This window comes from Triturus cristatus, chromosome 2_2 (assembly GCF_964204655.1).
Source record: "Triturus cristatus chromosome 2_2, aTriCri1.1, whole genome shotgun sequence".
NCBI lineage: Eukaryota > Metazoa > Chordata > Amphibia > Caudata > Salamandridae > Triturus > Triturus cristatus.
In genome coordinates, this window is record NC_140582.1 from 21,808,098 (window position 1) to 21,829,948 (window position 21,851).

The following is a 21,851-nucleotide window of genomic DNA, read 5'->3' on the forward strand; positions in this document are numbered from 1 at the left end:
TTATAGCCATCTCCAGTCTCGGCATTGTCTGAGGTCTCATGAAAGGTGAATTTACCACCCGCCAAAAAGCTATGCTGTCCCCTTCTATACTCGCCTTATGTAACTCAGCCCATGCTTTACTTTTTAATTCTCTCCTTCTTGTTTTTAATACTTGATTATATTTTTTCCTTAATTGAATTATTTCCGTTCTATCCCGTTCCTTTCTATGTAGGGCCTTCTTAAGATTTACATAGGCTCTCGTACAATTATTATCGAACCAGCCTTCTTTCTTACCCTTCCCTTTTTTCGATTCCCTCCTCAGTGAATCCCTAATAGTGTCCGCTATATGGCTATATGCCATTATTATGTCTTCAGGCATTGTATTCTCTTCTAAACACATAATAATATCATCCATACTATTTTTAAGTACCACTTTTCGTTATTTCAGAAGGGTCTACCTGGTCCCATTTTAATGAGTAACCGTTTATTTTGTTTATTTCTAAACCTTGTAGTTTTAATATCTCTTTGGATTTTACATTTCTTGCTTTTGCTGGCATCAATATCACCACACTTTGAGGAAAGTGATCGCTAACAATGTTTTTGTGAGTTTTAAAACTTAGTATCCTTGAAGCTGACCTGTTCGGAATTATTATAAAGTCTATAATTGAATTTGCCCCTCTCCCATGAAATGTTTGCAAAAACTGGGTAGGTGGGGAGGTCATATCGTTTGCAAACCCCATGTCTAGGAAAAATAAAATTTCGTTCAGAGCATCCCTCTGTGAGTTGTGGAGAAAGTGAGGGATATTGCATTCTTTTACGTCTAATAATCCACACAGTGCCTCATCGCTATGTGGACATAAAGCTGTGTTAAAATCACCCCCCCCAGACTAATAAGAGCTCTTCCCTATGATCGTTCAATATTTTCAACATATCATCTCTTAACTGTTTCATTATCACTATCACATTTTCCCTCTTTATGTTATTATAAAAGTTGACCAAGCTTATAATATCACACTTTTCTATTTTCAAGTTCAGTACTTGATAGTTAGGTTTAGAAATAATCAACGATATTTTTTTGAGCCTTAACATAATTGACACATAGATACATAATCCGCCCTTTGATCTCCCTCTGGTTGACGGAAGGGCTGGTGTATGAAAACTTTTATACCCTTCAATGTGTAGTTCCTCCATGGACCATGTTTCTTGTAGACATAAAATATCAAATTTCTTCACGAAATTTATCCAAACCTGATTCGATAGTTAAGACCGGAGTCCTGCGATATTCCAAGAGAGTACTACAATGCTATGTGTATTATCAGTTCCCTGGATTGAATTATCGTTATGTACACGAATAGATACGTTTACAGATTCTGGCCTGATGTATGTTTCACTTGATGAAGGGACTAGCTCTTCCACGCCTTTTATAATTGCTTCTCTTTGCGTTTCTCTCAGACCTTGACTGCTTTCTTGTACTACTAGATCAAGGTAAGTTTTATTCTCTGGGACCGTGTTTGTGTCCAACATAATCTCAACAGGAGAGCAGTTTAACTTGAGACCCTTTAATAGGGGTACATCATTTTTTCCTGATTTAGGCCTAACTGGAATTTGACCATTTAGGGGGAAAGCAGGTGCCGCGGTGTCACCGGGGTCACTAATACATTCACCCAGTCAATCTAGCTCCTCTAAAGAGGTCAGTGGAGCATACCGATTTTCTATCAAGATGTTTTGGGGGTAAACCACACTTTTCCCTCCATTTTGGTCTATCTCATCTCTCATAGGTATATTTGCTAGCTCATAGAAAAAGCCCAATGGTAATATGTTTATAGTGGCTATGTTTAAAAGCCTGGTTCCTCCCATCCATAAGATCCTCCTTACTAATTCTGGTGATCTAAAAGTTAAAACGATACAATCCCCGGGAAGGGATTTCTGCCCTTTCCCTACCCATTTTATCCTTCTCACCATTTTGAATTCCAAAAAAAGTTCTTGTGTTAGTCCTACTCTACTGCTTAACCAGTTAAGTGATTTATTTCTCAGGCTTTCCCAAGTTTGACTTTTATTTGGTAGGAATTTGGGGACATTTGCTAATATTATTGTGTAGGGGGTACAGGCTGGTGGTAGATCTAAATATAAATGGTCCTTTGATGCGTCTTTTGTAAATTCAATGTCCTGTTGCTTATGTGCAGGATTTTGCCTTGTATGATGAGCTTCCATTTCTGTTTCTGGGTTTCTATAGCCTCTCTTGGGGGTAACACTCCGTTGGAAATCCCCATTTTTTCCTAGGGACCTACTTACATTTGCCCAAACTGACTTTTGGGAGGATCGGCCCTGCTTGTTTTTTGTTGTACTAGTCCCTGCAGTGTTATGTACCTCAATTTGTTGTTTGTCCTCTATAATTGGGCCTTTCTTTGGGACTACTCTATCTAAGAGGCTAACTAAGGTATGTTCTATCCTTGTTACTCTTCCCTCTATATTTGTGATTGAGTCTCTTAGAAAATGATCCAAATTTTTGTACTATAGTAGTTAGATTTCTAATATCAAATTCTTCTTGATTGGCCAATGATTTTTTCTCCCGCTGAGTTTTTTCTGCAAGTCTTTCTATGGGCACCTTTGCAGCTATTTTTTCCCCAATACAGCTCTTTTAGTGGTTTTTACTCTCTGTGGGGTATTATTTACAGTAGGATTTACAGGGTCTGATATTGCAATTACTTCTATTCTTTCGGGTGGCATCTTTGATCGCTTCTGAGGGGGCTGGATAAGGGAGTCCTGCTCACTAGATAGTTTGATCTATCGATTCTATCACATGCTGTATAGAACCGTTTGTTTGTGGATTAGGATTTGGAGCCTTTTTGTGTGTATTATTAGCTTTAGCGTTCTCTACCGTGACCACCACAGCCTGAGTTTCATTTGCTTTATTAGTTTCACAAGCCATTTGTGTTTTAATTTCTAGGGACTCCTCTACTGATGATATCTGTCTCTCAATTGCCCCCATTGCCCCTGTCAAGCATGTGAGTAATGTCTGCTGGTCGTCTCCGACCACTTTTTTAGTATGTGGTACCTGATTGATTTGCATTTTCCTTTTCCCCATTTTCACAGTAATTTTGCTCTCTGTTTGATTTCACTAAATCATTCACAAATGTCAAGTTCAGGAACAGTACGTTACCTCTAGTGCTTATAGGATTTCAAATCCGGGTCAATGGTACACAGAAGTCCCTGAAAATTGGCAAACATTCAAGAGGAAGGGCCCGGCCCGTCCTCTAACGTACTCTGACGGGCTCAGACGGGCCCGTCTTGGCCCAGTCTTCGCCCGCTCTGCGTCCGCGCGCGTGTTCCCGCGCAGCGGTTTCCCCCGCGTCTCAAATGGCGCTCCAGGACAAACACTGCTGGTTTCGGCAAGGGGGCTTCCTGGAGGTGACCACCGGTTGAAGAGGTTAGTTGCGATACTGGGGGTTGCCTGGACACCGTCAGTTAGGCTACTCAACTCCATGGGGTTGTGGGTGCAGGGGTGTCTTGATGGGTCAGGTTTTCCTTACCAGCTGCGTGCCCTCCAGATGATTGAGGCTGCAGGCATCATCGGGAGGCCTGAGGCAGGTCAGGGGTCACCAGGGCCTATGTCAGGATTGCTGGGAGGACCTCCTCATGATGTTGGGCCACTCGTACTCGCGCTGTGGGCATCGGGTGCAGAGTGGTGCAGACTCGCGGATTCGGCCGGAACCAGAGTCTGGTTCTTGAGCATGTCCGGTGCTCACAGGAGACCGTCTTTGTAAAGAAGGCAGGGCAGGTCCTCCGGGTTCTGGGGGGCTGCTGGCTGCAGGACATGCGGGGATTTCGCTGGAGCAGATCGAGGTCAGGACTGGCCCGTAGGGCTGGGGCCAAGATAATTGGTGCCCTCCTCTTCTTCCTTCAGCACAGCTCTTCAGTGCTTCTTTTTCTTCTTGCTTGTCTGAGGAGGCAAGTTTCAGAGTAGTCTTGTCATGCCTCCCTCCAGTGGGAGAGGAGCATAAGCCTCACTCTGGTTGGCTGGATCCCCCCATCTTTAAGATGTTGGGGAATGAGAGTTGTGCTTTGCCTCTCCTCCCACACCTGAGCGGTGAGGTTGACTAAGATGGGCACGCCTCTCCTCCTATCTTGGTTTTCCTACCGATTCTCGATCCCAAAGTGGGGGGTAGAACCAGAGTGGGCCAGTTGCTGGGAGCAGCAAATGCTGGGTCAGTTCACAAAGGCAGCAAGCCTTTGAAACTTCCCCTTCATGGACCCTGCACATCCTGGGGGAGGAGGCTTGGCACCTCTACCCAGGATGTGCTTTGTTCCAGGACCCCGAGAGCCTGAGGCTCTCGACCCAGGGGTCCAGAAACATGTCTGTGGTGGCAGCTGGCGAGTAGCCAGCCAGCCAGCCAGGACACTAGAGTTAGGTCGTTTTTCAGGGGGCATCTTTAAGATGCCCTCTGAGTGCATTTGACATTAAATCCCACACTAGCATTAGTGTGAGTTTAATGTGCTGAGAAGTTTAGGATCAAACTTCTCAGAATTCAGTAAAGCCATTATGGTGCTGTGGAGTTCGTAATGACCAACTCACCGACCATATACTCTTTAAGGCTTTACTGCACTTACAATGTCTAAGAATGGACTTAGGCACTGTAGGGGTACAGGGCTCATGCACCTGTACCCTCACCTGCTAGAGGGGTGGCTTACCTATGTCATAGGCAGTGGATTGTAGGCATGGCACACAGGCATGTGTAATATTCATGGAAGTAATGGTCAAATGCACACCAACATGGTGGTTTGGCTGAGAAGATGAGACGAACGTTGTATCATGACATGCATGTACAGTGCACTGTTTTTGGTTTTGGGCGCACTGTGTCTTTTTTCTGTGATGTTGTATTTCACTTGCAGTTACATTTCACTTTATAGTGTTGGTTTCACAACAGTGGTGTACAGATTTGAACATAGAATATACTAAAATATAATGGGGACAGTTCACAATGACAACCCGTGGTTTTGACTTAAATGTTTTTATTGTAGTTTTCCCTGAGGAAGGGCTAATATAGCCCGAAATGCATTGGGGATGAAATCTTCCACGTTGGATTATGCGTAATTCTGCACCTCTATGTGTTGATGAGCAAAGCCTTGCAGGCACTCGTTGAACTTGAGTAAAGATTGGAAAATGAAAATATGACAAATCAATTGATTACTTACAGAGTATCTATGGAATAAATCCCTATGAAATATTGGATGAGAATCCTTGAACTTTATCGGAAGGTTCAGAAATTGTTGCAAAACTGTGCATCCTGGGTTGGTGTGCCTGACCAGGCCCCTGATGGCTGTATGACACAGGCATGTGTGCCATGTCAACTCTTCGCTTTTCTCTGCACCAAACCACCAGGCCTGCAATTGCAGTGTGTGGGTGTTAAGGTGTAGGGTCTCAAAGAGTTGCACAATAAGTCCTGCGATCCTTTGAGGCCGCCCCTGGTCACAGTGCCCTTGGTACCCATTGTACCTTTTACAAGCGGCTTATCTGTTGCCAGAGATGTGCCAGTTGTTGACAGCTGCATCCATCGCACTCTGTAGTGGTGGAACACACAAAACTGGTGGTCCTTTATCAACCCTGTTCAACAGATCATGCTTGCATCGGACGCATCCGTCATAGGGTGGGGTGCCCATCTATAGCATCTAACAGTTCAAGGTCTATGGGACACCAAACACTAAAATCTCCAAATCAACTACCTAGAGCTTCTAGCTGTTTACCTAGCGCTAAAAGCCTTTCTACCTCACCTGATCGGTAAAGATGTCCTTGCCTGGATGGGCAATATGACAGCTATGTACAAAAACAGGGGAACACACAATCTCTACTGTTAGGACTCCTCTCTCAGACCGTTTGGTGTTGGGCAATATATCACAAAATTCAGCTGCTAGCGGAACACCTTCCAGAGATGGACAACTAATTTGCCAACCTCCTCGGTAACAAGTCCATGAGTGGGAACTCAACCCTCAAGTCTTCCTCCGATACTTCCATAGTTGGGAGTTCCCACAAAGAGATCTCTTTTCAACAAAAGAGAACTCAAAATGCCCATACTTCGCCTCCAGGTTCCCACACCATCTATCCAAAGGCAATGCCCTATGGATGAATTGGTCAGGGATATTTGCTTACGCTTTTCCGCCACTCCCTCTTCTTCCATTTCTGATTCTAAAGCTCAGGCTCAAACATCTCTCACCCTCCTTTTAGTAGCTCCCACATGGCTCACCACACTACTGCAACTTTCAGTACTTCTGCACCAGAAGTTTCACCTCACCTCAAACCTTTTCACTCAGAACCATGGAGAAATCAGACATCCAACTTCCCAATGTGCTCAACCTAGCGCTTTGGCTCATGAAGTCATAGAGTTTGGATACTTAAACCTACCATTAGATTGCATTACAATTCTTAAAGAAGCAAGAAAACCTACCATTAGCACATGGTCTGCAGCAAAGTGGGAAAGATTTGTTATATATTGTAATAACCTAACAATTGAACCACTAGATCCTTCTTAACAACAAATCATTTGTTATCTATTGTATCTACAATGTGCAGGCTCTGCATACACATACATACACCTACATCTTGCAGCAATGGCTGCATATCTTCAAAACAGACAACACTTATCTCTATCCAGAGTACCAGTAATTAAAGTCTTTATGGAAGGCCTTAAAAGAGTAATGGCACCAAAACCTCCACCTGCATGGAACCTTAATATTGTTCTAACAAGACTTATGGATCCACCTTTGGAACCATTGCACAATTGCCCACTGCAGTTCATTTCTTGGAAGGTTGTTTTCTTGATTGCTATCACTTCACTAAGACGTGTCCATGAGCTTCAGGCACTAACCTTGGAAGAACCATACTTCCAACTCCATAGAGACAAAGTGGTTCTTCGCACTAACCCAAAGTTCCTTCCAAAAGTTGTCTCTGTCTTTCATATTAATCAATCGGTTGAGTTACCTGTTTTCTTCCCTCATTCTGATTCTGTAGCAGAAAGAGCTCCACATACATTACATGTCAAAAGAGCATTATTGTATTATATTGAAATAACAAAAGATTTTCGCAAGACAAAATAACCTTTTTGTTCTTTTTGCTCCGCCTCATAAGGGAAAACCTATCTTTAAATCTGCTATTTCTAGATGTATCGGTAAATGTATTCAAACATGTTACGTTAAAGCAGCAAAAGAACGTTGTCTGTACCTCCTAGTGCACATTCTACTCATAAGATAGGAGCATCTATGGACTTTTTAGGTAACATTCCCATAGCTGACATTTGTAAAGCAGCTACATGATCTACACCACACAGATTTAATAAAGACTATTGTGTGGATGTATTAGCACATCACCAAGCTAATGTAGGACAGGCAGTCCTATGAATGCTTTTTTCAAAAAACTGCAATGCCTACCGGTTAGCCACTACTTTGGGAGAGTACTGCTATAAAGTATATGCAATGCATGTGTATCTACAACACACATGCTTCGAACTGATTATGTTACTTACCCTGTAAGCATTTGTTCTTGGCATGAAGAGCTGTAGATTCAAATGCACCCTCCCTCCAACTCGGACACCTATGGTTATTGCAGTTCTTATTCTCATTGTACACGCAAGGACATCTCTATACTACACTTATTTACTCTATTCTCACCTTCTTGCGGGAATATAATCTAACAATGGAGTTGATGTTCATGCGCACCATCACCGAAAGGAGGAGTTACCTTACCTCGTGACTGGAAAAGACTTCTTTTAATTAAAAAAAAAAAACTTGCAAAGATCCGGACCCAACACCAGATGGCAGGAGCATGCAAAGCATGTGAATCTACAGTTCAACATGCCAAGAACAGATGTGTACATAAACACGAGGAGGCCAGAAAAGGAGAGTTTAGTTCATGGCGTTTTATTACATAAAACAGGTCCGATATATAAATCATATAGTCCTTTACTCCGCTCTTATTATTCAGGCGTGACAGGGTTCTGCGTCTTAAGTCTTTTCCGTCTTCCTTCCCCTGGGGTCAGGTAGGGGATGACACTCAATTGAAAAACTACGAACGAGTCAACCAATAAAAGATTAAAAGAAGAGAGAGAAAAAAACGTTTAAGGACAGATCCTCTTATCATCTGGTCTTTAAATGGGGGAGGGGGTGAGTGATGTGCACCCCTACCGCCACCATGTGTTTCCGGAGCAAAAAAAAAAGATAACCCCGGAGCTTTAACGATGTCCTCCCTCTCCCCCGAGTCGGACGTTCTTACTGAACCAGCCCTGTACCCTCGCATGTACCGTAGGAAGCCACGCATCTCCTGATGCGTGGCTGAAGTCTTCGTGGTGCCGGAATGGGTCCGGCTCCCTCTCTTGTGGTTCGCCGGATTTCTCGGGGTCCCGCTGTGGGTCTTTTTCGCGTCGTTGTCCTCGGTACCTTGGGGATTCCTCGGGGTCTGCAACGTCTACTTCCGCCAGTTCGTGGGACGACTTGGGTGATGCCGCCAGGTAAACGATGTGGTCCAGTTCGACGTCTTCTTCCTTTTCTGTGAGGCTCCTCCTCGGCACAAAAGCAGCGCGCTCCTCGCTTCCTTCCGTCGCTTCAAATACCGCCGCGATTGGGTAGGCTTCGCTGGAGAAAGCAAGTGATGCGGTCACATGGGGTGTGACGTCATCTGGCATAAGGTCAATCTTAAAGGGACCGTCGGTTTCTATTTCTCGTTTTCCTCATGTGGACTGCAAATAAAGAACAGGGGAGAGATAAGGGGAAAGAAGCCTATCGTCCTCTTCAGGTGACTGCTCGTACAAGGACATCCCCTGACAGATACCCCCCTAGACAGTTCACGTTTGGGGAACTGAGGAATATGGGATAAAGAGTCGGCATTGGCGTTGCAGCTACCTTTTCGTGTCGGACTTCAAATGAGAAGGGCTGCAGGGCAAGAAACCAGCGAAGCACCCTGGCATTGCCTTTGTTGCGAGCTAACCATTGGAGTGGGGCATGATCGGTGTAGAGTAGAAATGGGGCTCCTTCAAGATAACGTAATTTCTCGACTGCCCATTTTACTGCCGGGCATTCCTTCTCGATGGTAGCGTAGTTTCTTTCCCTGGGGAAGAGTTTGCGACTGATAAAGGCTATAGGGCGCTTGGTTCCATCGGACACTTCTTGGGACAATACGGTCCCCTAACCCCATCTCCGAGGCATCGGTTTGAAGAATAACTGGACGTGTGAAGTCCGGGGAGACTAAGACAGGGCTGGATGTTATGGCTGTTTTTAGATCCTTAAAGGCTTGAAGGGCTGCTTTGGAGGGGGTGAGAAGTTCGCTTTCTTTTACTCCTTTTTGTAGGAGGTCTGTCAAGGGAGAGGCAATTTGTGAGTAGTGGGGGATGAACCTACGGTAATAACTGAGTAAGCCTAAGAAGGCTCCGACCCCCTTTTTGGTTGTGGGGAAGGATGCATTTGTGATGGCTCTGATTGTTTCTTGTTGGGGCTCAATTAGACCATCCCCTAGGGAATAACCAAGATAGCGGACCTTCTGATATGCTATTCTGGACTTTTTTGAATTAATATGGAGCCCTGCGTCTTGTAGGGCACCAAACACGGCTTTACAATGTAGGAGGTGTGATTCCCAGCTGGGACTGTATATGATAATGTCGTCTAGGTACGCGGAGGAATAACTCTGGTTGGGTCTCAGTACTATATCCATTAGCCGCTGAAAAGTGGCTGGTGCGCCATGTAGCCCAAAAGGGAGGACTGTGAACTCACATAGACCAGAAGGAGTGGAGAACGCAGTTTTGTGTTGTTCTTGGGGAGCGAGGGGTACCTGCCAGTACCCTTTGGTCAAATCTAAGGTTGTTATGTATCTGGCCTCCCCCAACTGCTCAATTAGTTCGTCCACCCGTGGTAGGGGGTATGAGTCAAACTGGGTGATAGAGTTGACAGCTCTGAAGTCTATACAGAAGCGCACAGATCCGTCCGGTTTGGGTACAACAACGACGGGTGATGACCATTCGCTCTTTGATGGTCATATGATGCCGGCAGTGAGCATGTCCTGTACCTCTGTTTCGATAGCGGCTCTTCGAGCTGCAGGGATACAGTATGGACGCTGTCTAATGATTTTCCCAAGTGCGGAGGGTATAGTATGCTGGACAATATCCGTCCGACCTCGGACATCGGAGAAGATGGAAGAATAAGTAGAAAAGAGAGACTGTAGTGCCTCCATTTGGTTTGTCTGGAGTTCCTGGTTAATGTCAAGATACTGTGCGGTAGACAGGCTTGTTGGTACTTTTTCTGTTATGAGTATTTTTTTCGTAGGGGGCTGTCCTAGCCATTTTTTTAACAAATTTATGTGGAATATCTGGGTTCTGTTTTTGGACAGACGTAATCGATAGGTGGTCAATCCGATCTTTTCTATGATTTCATATGGGCCTTTCCACTCTGCTCAGTGTTTGAGGACGATAGCTGGTAAGAGGACTAAGACCCAATAATGCACCTGAAGATGGCGCCACCTTTTGCCCTTATCATAGAACACTTGTTGCCGTCTTTGTGCCTTTTCAAGGTTGGTATGTGCAACTCCCTTAACTTTGACAACCGCGATCTCAATCCTTTGGAATAATCAAGAAGTGCCTGAGTTTCCTCAGGTGTTTTTTTTTCCCAAGCCTCCTTGGTCATCTCTAGGAGAATACGCGGCCGGCGACCATACAGGAGTTCGAACGGAGAACAACCGAGACTGCTTTGTTTCTGACAACGAATGGCGAACAATGCTAAGGGCAAAAGAGCATCCCAATCCGGTCCCTCAGCCGTCATAATTTTTTTTAGTGTGAGCTTAATGATACCGTTGTAACTCTCTCATAACCCATCCGTTTGTGTATGATATACTGAGGTTCTGATTTGCGCAATGTCTAAGCTCTTAGAGACTTGTGCCACTAATTTAGAAAGGAAGGGGGTGCCTTGGTCTGTGAGACTCTCGTGGAAACCCCACCCGGGTGAACAACTCTATCAGCTTCCCACATATTGTGGTGGTATTGGGGGTTCTCAGGGGAAAAGCTTCGGGATAACGGGTAGCATAATCGATAATGACAAGTGCGTACTGGTTACATTTCCGGGATCGAGGTAAGGGTCCTATAAGGTCCATTCCCACACGGCTGAATGGTTTGCCTATGATGGGTAGAGGTTGTAAGGGAACCGCCGGTTGGTGGTAAGGATTCTTTTTTTGACAGACTTCACATTCCCGGCAATATTTGGAAATGTTTGCATGTATCCCAGGCCAATAGAAGTGTTCGAGGATGGACTCACTAGTTTTCTGGGACCCTGCGTGACCGGCCACCAGATGGCTATGCGCAAAAAACATAACCTATTCCCTAAAGCTCATGGGCACAAGCAGTTGTTTGTTGGCGTTTGGGGCAGCTACGCTATAGAGGAGATCATTTTCTATAAGGAAGCCAGGGTAAGAGGTAACCTGTGGGGAGGTTTGTTGGCACGCAAGCTGGAGGGTAGAGTCGTTCTTCTGGGCATATCTAAAACTCCGGTCGTCTTGCCATGGGGCCTGACTAAGGAGCACCGTCAATTGTCCTATGGTACTTTTAAGTTTTGAGTGTAGTAGTTCCATGACTTCAGGGTGGTCTGTACCTAAAATCAATTTCTCGGGTATGTTAGGGAGAACCCCTACAATGGCAGGTAAAACCCTATTGTCTGGTAGTTGTAGTTTCACTTGTGCTGCCAGATAGGTCTTAACATCCCCATGAATGCATTTGATGGGTATGAGACGATGGGGAATAATGTCAGCGGGTCTGACGAGATGATCCTGGATGACGGACTGGCGGCAACCTGAATCGAGGAGTGCCTTCACACAAATACCATCCAAAACTAAACTTACGTAATACCCTGCGCCGAACTCCTCGGTGTACAGGACATGTCGGGGTAGGTAGCTTAAGTCTATAGGTTCTTCGGTAGGTTTTTTCGAGGGACATAAGTGGGCTATATGTCCCCAGGTACCGCATTCAAAACACTGGGGACCCTTTCCAGTCAGAGACTCGGGTTTAGAGAGTCAGATTTTATGGGGGTCTGTTATCGCTCTGAGTGGTTTCTTCTCCTGTCTCACTATGCCTGGTCTCTGTTTGTTCTCTATCTCCCAGACCGTAGTGCGTGATTGTGCCAATGAATAGGTGGTTAACTGTTCCTGATAAATCATAGCCATGATTTCTTCTTTGGTGTGGTCTTAACCATTTGTGGGTGGCGGTCTTTAACTTGTGGAACAGGGTTTTTGGCCGAGGCCGACGACTCCGACGTGGAGGAGATCACACCGGCGCAGAGGATCGTGAGTACTCTACCCCCTCCCACTCCCGCGCCCATACCGAAAGAGACTCCGGTTACCCCTTCGCCTCCGGGCCTAGGGAAAACCAAGCATACCGCTTCCATCACCCCACCTTTCGGGCCCGGTGAAAAAGCATCACAAGTCTCCTGGCGGCTCGGGCTCGAGCCAGCCTCCTAGCGGCGCCGAAAAGCATTCTTCGGCACCGAAGAAAACAAGCTCCGTTCCGAAGCCATCGGTGTCGAAACCTGGCCTCTCGGTGCCGACCAAACACAAATCCCTCTGCGCCGAACAAAAAATCGGACACCCCGAGAAAGCATGGCGCGGATAAACCAACGAAGCCATCGGTTCCGAAAACATCGGCACCGATGGAGGAATCGGTGCCGGAGGAGCTTTTCACGCCGGATCCTCTTCAAAAGACTTTAACAAAGGATCCAAGGACTGGACATTTAATTTTGTCTTCCAAGAAAAGACATTTGGACAAACCAACTCCTCCTCCACCACCAAAACGGAAGGACTCTGCCACATCCCCATTCAGAGTACCCTCCCCACCACCTCCACCTCCTCCACTCCCTCCATCTCCGCCCCACCTTCTCCACCCTTGCCTCATCGCTCTCCAACCCCGTCTCCAGACCCTGATGACCAAAGAGATCCATTCTATGATCCAACAGATGCCCCGCAGGACCCCACTCCTCCGGGAACACCTGACCCATTGGGAGGATTATCACAATCCAGATGTCCCAGATGTGCCTCAGGATGATCTCTATCCATCCAGGCCATCTCCACCAGAGGACTCCCTGGGGTTCCACCACCTCTTACAACGGGCGGCACATTATCATGGGGTGGAGTTACACAGTGATCCAGTTGAGGAAGACTTCCTACTTGACACATTTGACATAGCAGATAAATCCACCGCTATATTACCCATGCTTAAAGGGGTGACCAAACATGCGACAGAGGTTTTCAAAGACCCCGTCAGAGCTAGGGTCTTAAACCCCAGAATAGAAAAGAAGTACAAGGCAGCCCCCACGGATCCTGTCTATATTAAAGGACCTGCGCCCCTAGACTCATTAGTGGTATCCACAGCTAGGAAGCGCTCCAATTCTCAGTCATCTGGTGAGGCTCCACCACCTGATAAGGAGTCCAAGCTCTTAGACGCGTCAGGCAAACGCACTGCTTCGCAAGCTGCCAATATGTGGCGCATCGCCAACACGCAGGCGCTGCTGGCGAGGTACGACAGAGCGCACTATGATGAGCTGGAGGCTCTCGTGCAACATCTCCCAGAGAAATATAAGAATAAGGCTCATGAACTGATACAAGAGGGAAAGATTATTACCAACACCTCTATTAAATGTGCACTTTACGCAGCAGACACAGCGTCCAGGGCTATCAACACCAGTGTTCTGCTTCGCCGCCACGCCTGGCTCAGGATCTCAGGCTTTAAACCAGAGGTCCAAGCATCTATCTTAAACCACCCTTTTGACCAACAACACCTTATTTGGCCCAAAAGTAGACGAAGCCCTGGAAAAGATGAAGAAGGATACAGATACGGCGAAGTCTATGGGAGCACTACAATCACACACCCCTAGACGCTCCTTTCGCCGTTCCTCCTTTTGAGGCTCTGGCAGAGGTTACTCTTCCGATAACGCCTCCACATCCTATAAGTCCCCTTCTCAGAATACCTTCACAAAGGGCTACCAAAGAGGTGGCAAAACCAACACCGCCCGTTCTGCCACACCGCCCACACAATGACTTTCCCCAGCTCCCCCCAGACCATTCCACTCCGGTCGGGGGCAGACTACAAGACTTCCTTCAAACCTGGGAGGCCATAACATCAGACAAATAGGTGACCCAAATTATTCGGTCAGGGTACTGTCTCGAACTAACTTCTACCCCCCCAAATATTCCACCCAGACACCGTGCGATGTCACAACAACATACCACACTTCTGAAACAAGAGGTACTCTCCCTCCTGCAAAAACAAGCTATAGAGCAGGTCCCCGTCAATCAGCAAAATTTAGGGGTCTACTCTCTGTACTTTCTCATACCAAAGAAAGACGAGACCCTACGGCCCATTCTAGACCTCCGGCCTCTAAATGCATATATCCATTCAGACCATTTTCATATGGTAACTCTTCAACAAGTTCTCCCACTCCTCTGTCAGGGTGACTTTCTCACTACACTGGACCTGAAAGACGCATACTTTCATGTTCCAATACACCCTGCTCACAGAAAGTACCTCCGATTTGTGGTGGACGGCCAACATTATCAGTTCAAGGTTCTCCCCTTCGGGGTCACAACCGCACCACGGGTGTTTACCAAATGCCTGGCGGTAGTGGCGGCACACCTCAGAAGAGAAAACATTCACGTCTTCCCCTATCTGGACGACTGGCTCATAAAAGCCGCGTCCTACCACCAGTGTGTGCAGCATACAAACACTACCATCCAACTACTCCACCAGCTAGGCTTTACGGTGAACCACCAAAAGTCCCACTTGATACCGTCTCACACAAAGCAATACCTCGGTGCCACTATAGACACCTCAAAAGCTATAGCCTATCCCAACTCAGCCAGAATCGCAAGCATGCAAGCCCTGCGCCAAAAGTTCCTTCTTCAGCACTCTCTCCCAGCAAGAGTGTTCATGAAACTAATAGAGATGATGGCGTCTTGCATTTTCATAGTGCCCCATGCAAGACTTCACATGCGTCCACTCCAAGAGTGCCAGCACGCCAGTGGAACCAGGCCCAGGGACAGCTGACGGATCTGGTGTTGGTGGACGGCCGCACCCATCGATCTCTGCAGTGGTGGAACACCACAAACCTTTCCAAAGGGCGACCGTTCCTGGACCCGGTTCCTCAGGTGATTCTAACAACGGACGCATCGCTCTCCGGCTGGGGAGCGCATCTATTACACCTCACGGTGCAAGGTCTATGGACGCCACAACAGAGGTTACTCCACATCAACCATCTGGAGTTATTGGCGATCTTTCTAGCCCTGAAATTGTTTCAGAAACAAATTTCAGCCAAGGCAGTCCTCATTCGCACAGACAATATGACTGCAATGTATTATATTAAAAAACAGGGGGGTGCACACTCTCCCCAGCTCTCTCGCTTAGCACAGAGCATATGGAGATGGGCAATCCCACAAAAAATCTTTCTCCTGGCACAACACGTCCCAGGCATACAAAACACCATGGCAGATCTGCTCAGCAGACAAACGCAGCAAATGCACGAATGGGAACTGCATCCACAAGTTCTTCACCCATTCTTTCACAAGTGGGGGCATCCTCAGATAGACCTCTTCGCCACCCACGAAAACAAAAAATGCCCAAGCTTCGCCGCCAGATACCCACACCCATTGTCCAAAGGCAATGCGATATGGATGAACTGGTCAGGCAGATTTGCATACGCCTTTCCACCTCTCCCGCTAATTCAGTTAGTGGTAAGGAAGCTACAACAGCACTCCCTCACACTCATTCTGGTAGCCCCAACATGGGCCAGGCAGCCGTGGTACAGCGAACTACTACAGCTCTCGGTGGTACCACATCAAAAACTGCACCTGTCCCCATGCCTCCTAACCCAGAACCATGGAGAAATCAGGCACCCGGACCCAGCTCAGCTCAACCTTGCGATCTGGCTCCTGAAATCTTAGAATTTGGATACCTTAACCTTCCCCCTGATTGCATGAACATTATCAAGGAAGCCAGACGTCCTACCACTCGAGCATGCTATGCCGCAAAGTGGAAGAGATTTGTTGTTTACTGCCGTAACAATACAATCAACCCTTTAGATGTCTCCATACAGCACATCATATGCTATCTGCTCCATCTTCAAAGGTGTAACCTGGCGTACTCATCCATCCGTCTACACCTAGCAGCAATTGCTGCTTACCTACAAAACAGACAGCATTTATCACTGTTCAGAGTGCCTGCTATTAAAGCCTTTATGGAAGGCCTTAAAAGAGTAATTCCGCCCAGGGCACCACCCTCACCTGTATGGAATCTAAACGTAGTTCTTACAAGGCTAATGGGTCCGCCTTTCGAACCAATGCATAAATGTGAGCTACAGTTCCTGACTTGGAAAACAGCTTTCCTCGTAGCTATCACTTCCCTTAGAAGGGTTAGCGAGATACAAGCGTTCACTATACAAGAACCCTTTTTACAGGTACATCACAGCAAGGTGATACTTCGCACAAATCCAAAATTTCTGCCCAAGGTCATTTCCCCCTTCATCTTAATCAATCGGTGGAATTACCGTTTTTTTTCTCGCAACCTCAATCTGTTGCGGAAAGGACTCTACATACACTTAATGTCAAAAGGGCCTTACTGTACTACATACAAAGAACACAACCTTTCAGAAAGACTAAACAGTTGTTCGTCTCCTTCTCTCCTCCGCATAAAGGCAACCCCATCTCAAAATCAGGGATAGCTAGGTGGATTGTAAAGTGTATACAAATTTGCTATCCCAAAGCAAAAAGAACATTATCTGTTCCACCTAAAGCCCACTCTACAAGAAAGATAGGGGCTTCTATGGCTTTTCTAGGGAACATACCCTTAGATGACATCTGCAAAGCAGCCACATGGTCAACACCGCACACCTTCACAAAACATTACTGTGTAGACGTGCACTCCAAACAACAAGCTAGTGTGGGCCAGGCTGTACTAAAGACACTGTTTCAAACCACTGCAACGGATACCGGTGGTCGCCGCTAGGGTTGGGTACTGCTGTATAATCTATGCACAGTGTATAATCTGCAGCTCATATGCCTCGAACGGAATATGCTGCTTACCAGTATGCATCTGTTTTTGGCATGTAGAGCTGCAGATCTATACACGCCCACCCGCCTCCCCGGCTACCTGTATCCGTTCCAGTCTATCTTATTTAGATACAACACACATGGGTTTCTTCACTATTATCACTACGCTACATCTTTTCCCTGCTGGGGAAAAACAATCTGAGGATGGAGCCGAAGCCCATGCGCAGTACGGACCGTAGGAGGAGTCACCGAACTCGTGACTTCCAAAGACTGTCCAAGAAGAAAAACAAACTGCAAACATCCGGGCCCAACACCAGATGGCGATCTATGCACAGTGTATAGATCTGCAGCTCTACATGCCAAGAACAGATGCATACTGGTAAGTAGCATATTCCATTAGGAACATAAACAGATATGTTGTTTTTATAAATGCTCACTTTGAACAGTTTTTTCTCGTGTAAACCCAAGTGCTTCATCGGTGTTGCAGTATTACCTTTATATTGACAAATAAATTGATTTCTCAAACCAATGTTATTGTATACCAACCATTAAAGTGCATGCAAACTAATTACACTTGTCTCAACCAGGACAGTAGACACAAAAACACATCCAATATGTTTTTTACTTAAACCAATGTGGTTACTCTGTGAACCAATAAGACCGATGTGTACCAGAATGTTCACACATGAGGTAATTACGTTTTGGTCTGTTTTGCACCTCACATATGATTCTTTTTCAGACATTGATGAAAGGTGGGTTTATGACATCAGTTCATAGGCCTTTAGTGGCTAAATGTTCTCATCCAGGAGAGATTAGCTTGAACACTGTGTATCATACAAACAGTTCCTTTATCTGTTTAACTTGCAGGCATTCAAACAGACAGTGTGCTGTCAGCCAGGCTCCAGATTATAAGGATCTACATCCGCGAGGACGGTCGGCTTGTCATCGAGTTCAAGACGCAAGCGAAATTCAGAGGTACCCTAACCCACTTTAATGCCATGCTAGTCTGGTAAAGCATGTCCATAATATTCTGCTGTAGAGAGATTTTTCTTGTCAATAATTAGGAAGGGATACATTTTTAGTTTGGGGCGTTTATCGGCATAGTCATTACATTTTGGCAGTTGTAGTCTTTGTTCCATTTAGTTGAACTCATTTGACAGTCACCCATTTATGCAGTAGGAACATTATGCCAAAGAGCTGTCTCACTTTATCGTCTGCTGTATTCTCTAGCTATTTTCCTGCAGTTTTTATGTGAGTTTGTGAAGCCATTTCCTGTGATTGCCAAATTAAAGGCCATATGATGCCAATTGCTATGACATAATTAAGCCAATTACAACTCTTGATACAAGGCAAGCCTTACCTCCTGTTTGGTCAAAAAAAGTTGGCAAGTACATTGCATTCCACGGCCTTGCTGGTTCAGGTCCACCTTGTCTAACTGCTCACCAAAGGAAGCAATCTTAATGCTGGGGCACGAATTCGCCACGTTAACCCGCTTGTGTTTTTTACCGCATGTCATTACAACGATTGTGTTGTAACAACGCATGCCATTACTCCGCAAGTCGGAACAACAACTTGCTCGGGGGGGGGGGGGTTCTGGATGTTGGCATAGTATAATTTACTATTCCAACTCCAGTCTGTGCAACAGTAGAGAAGGTGTTGAATTTTAAATCCAACACCTTCTGACCCCTAGAGCAAGTCATTGTTCTGACTTGCGGAGTAATGACATACGTTGTAACAATGCAGTTGTTGTAACGTCCGCGTTGTAATGGCATGCGGTGTCCCGGTTTTGTGGTAAGTGATGTTTACCCTAGGGCACAGTTCAAATATGTAAATCAGTAAAATGGTTAATCTCCATGATACTTTTTAAGGCATTGGCGCACCGGACAGGTGTCATTGGGATTGATGCAAGCAAGGTAAATGGGTTCCCCAAGCCTTGGTTGGGTAGTAAAAGACATCCATAATTGGGTTACAAAAGGTCCTTTACACCCATTGGTGCACCTTCTCCACTATTGCTAGCGGCTCTACTGTAAGCAACTTATACAAGGGACAAGAATGATTAACTGCCGAACTAATAGATCTTTTTAGTCAGTCAAAAAGCATACTTGGTGGGACCGAGCAAACAACCTTACACAAACTTCCTCTGAACCCTGAAGTAAGAAAGCCACCACCAAGTGCTGCAAAGAACAAGAATTCAAATAGCCGACTGAGTAAAATATGGAATAAGAGCATAAATACAAACTGAATTACTGGCTTTGGGAAACTTTATCGAAGATGTCAAGAAATTCAAGAATAAAAGACTACACACATCTTAGGAAAACTATGCAAAAGCGGCAGTAAATAGGCTGTAGAAAATAACTTAAGAGGCTAGAACATCTCGTCTTCAACAGACCAAGTCATTTAAAAAAACTGATTTAATCTCTGGAAAATACGTTTTTGCATTTGACTATGCAAACCACCAACAGCTCTTTTGAGGACCAAGAACAAAATCGAAAGTAAACTGCATTTAGTCCACACAAACTGCTAAATTCATTACTCAGACTTTGATAGGGAGCTTATTTTATGATTGTGCAGTGTAGTAATGAATGTGTGGGCTAGCATAGTCTGCCTATTTCCAGAAGCATGTTTGAAAACTGCATGCAAGGGTTATATCCGACACATGCTTTGAAAACTGTAACTGGACCCCGACACTGGGCTGTTATGTTTGTAAAAACAACAAGGTGACGGATGGAATGCTTGAATTCATCTCTGCCACTCACAATCGTTCAGGCTGCATCCCAGTGCATCGTTTTTTTTACCACCATGCCACCTCAGTGTGGACCAAAGCATATGCAAATCATTCTTGACCTTGCACCTCATAGGAACAGTCCAGCCCGAACTTCCAGGCCAGGTCATCCCTGAACTGGAACACAAGCAACGTAGGACCTGTTTCTCCCTAGTTAGGGATCTTCAGCTAGGTATAGCTTGGTTCCATTGACGCAGTTAGCCCGTGCCCCACTTCTGGGCATACCCTGCGAACTGAGGACGGCAAATGCAAAAACAACAAGGTGATGGATGCAATGTTTGAATTAATTTCATCCGCTTGCAATCTCTCAGGTTGCATCCCAATCCATTGTTTGATTTAGGCCCAGATCTCTGACTGGAGGCGAGTGTTCGACATTTTTCAGCATTCTGTCCATCCATTGTTTTTTGCATTTGTTATCCTATGTGGGAGTGATATGCCCAGACGTAGGTCCTGTGCTCACTATTCCGCTGGATTCAAGTTATCCTGGCTGATGAGGGGTGATAGCCCGAAACCGGTCCTAGGATGCTTGTTTCCGGTCCAGGGAGTACCTGGACTGGCAGTTCGGGTTGGACTGTTCCCATGGGGAGCAGGATCAAGACTAATTTGCATATGGCTGGGTACAAACTGGAAGGGTGTGGTGAGCAAATAAACAATTGGTTTAGGCCAAGATCTCTGACTGGGGGGGGGGGGGGGGGGGGGAGTGTTTGACATTGTATAGCATTCCATCAATTCTTCTTTTTGCATCTGTTCTATTTGTGAGCATGGTAAAGGCATGGACGGTGATGGGGTGGTTCATGGATTTGCACTCTCTTTGAATCAGGAAAGGTATTATCTGCTAGCGCATTCTAGCCACAGATTTCTTACCTTAGAATTATCCCCAGGCATCAGACTGGATCTGGAAATGTTCTCATAGGCAATACCCCCGCGAGCCGGCAGGTGGCATCGATCGGTTCCGCACTGCATCGTCCACACTGGATGTGACATACGCGGTGCCTATGTAGGCGCCACTCGAGCGCGCTAACATTGGGACTTTTATTTCCACTCCAGTCAGTGCAGAGTGTGCTACCCCTTCAGTCACTTTTTAACTGTGCTTTTTTCAACGTTCTGTCAAAGCTTTTTTGAGACTTTATCTCCTGGTGTGGCAGGGATTTCCAATAGGAAGGCCGGTTTCAAGCCCTGCAGTGCTGGTCATCGACAGATGTAGAGGACAGACCCGCACCATGTATGCCTCTGGTGCTTGGAACTCAACTATGACGCAAAGATTTGTACCGTGCATCCCAAGGCTTTGAGGGGCGACACTGCAATGCTCTCCATCCTGCTCGAAAGGAAGGTGCCAGGATCAGTTGCGGAGTATACGATCCTCGTCGCACTCCAAGTCGTCAGGTCACTAGGGTAAGTCCCACAAGAGGATAAAAGAGAAGTTGAAGAGGTCTTCAACTTTGCCTCATCTGTCGGCTGGCGAGACTAGTCTTCTTGGTTGAAACAGCACCTGGGTTGGCTCTGCAATTTCCTGAGTTTCCAGGAGCCGCAGCAACTCCTGCTCAACTCCAGGAGTTTTCTGAGGTCATGCACCTCATATTTGAGCTGCCTGCTCCAGTCGCCTTACCTTCGGCCCCTTACTGGTTCCATGCCAGTGGGTCCAGCACCAGTCAGGCCCTTTGAATCCACAGAAGGATCTTGACCGGCGCCAGTTGTATTACTTCGACCTTCCACAATGTCGGTCCTGATGCCGACGCTGCTGATGTAGACTGCAGCTATGCCTTCCAGGCTGGAGCTTGAGCCCTATTCCTATGGGCTAGGACTCTGAGGATGAGGAGTCGTCGCTGGACCCTGAGGAATACTATCCCTTGGAGCCACAGATGGACTGGTGTGAGGACTTGGCAAAGGCGAGTGGACTGGACACTTCTCCAGATACTGGCATGCTTTCTCCTCCTATCGTGGCTAGGGAGGAGGGAGCGTCCTTTGCAGTGGTGGTGATGGGGGTGGCCGAGGTTCTGGACCTTATCCTATCCTCCGTGTTGGCCAAGACTAATGCCTTGA

The 21,851-nt window shown here is 46.2% G+C and overlaps 1 protein-coding gene across 2 annotated transcripts in view; it reads left to right on the forward strand.

The window, feature by feature from the left end:
• Positions 1 to 21,851, forward strand: part of FRAS1 (Fraser extracellular matrix complex subunit 1) — a 1,553,355-nt gene that overhangs the window by 1,065,850 nt on the left and 465,654 nt on the right. For both annotated transcript variants that reach the window (XM_085640947.1, XM_085640945.1), the window contains exon 21: positions 17,897 to 18,004. In XM_085640947.1, coding sequence (XP_085497073.1) covers positions 17,897 to 18,004 — 108 coding nt within the window. The remainder of the gene's footprint in view (positions 1 to 17,896; positions 18,005 to 21,851) is intronic.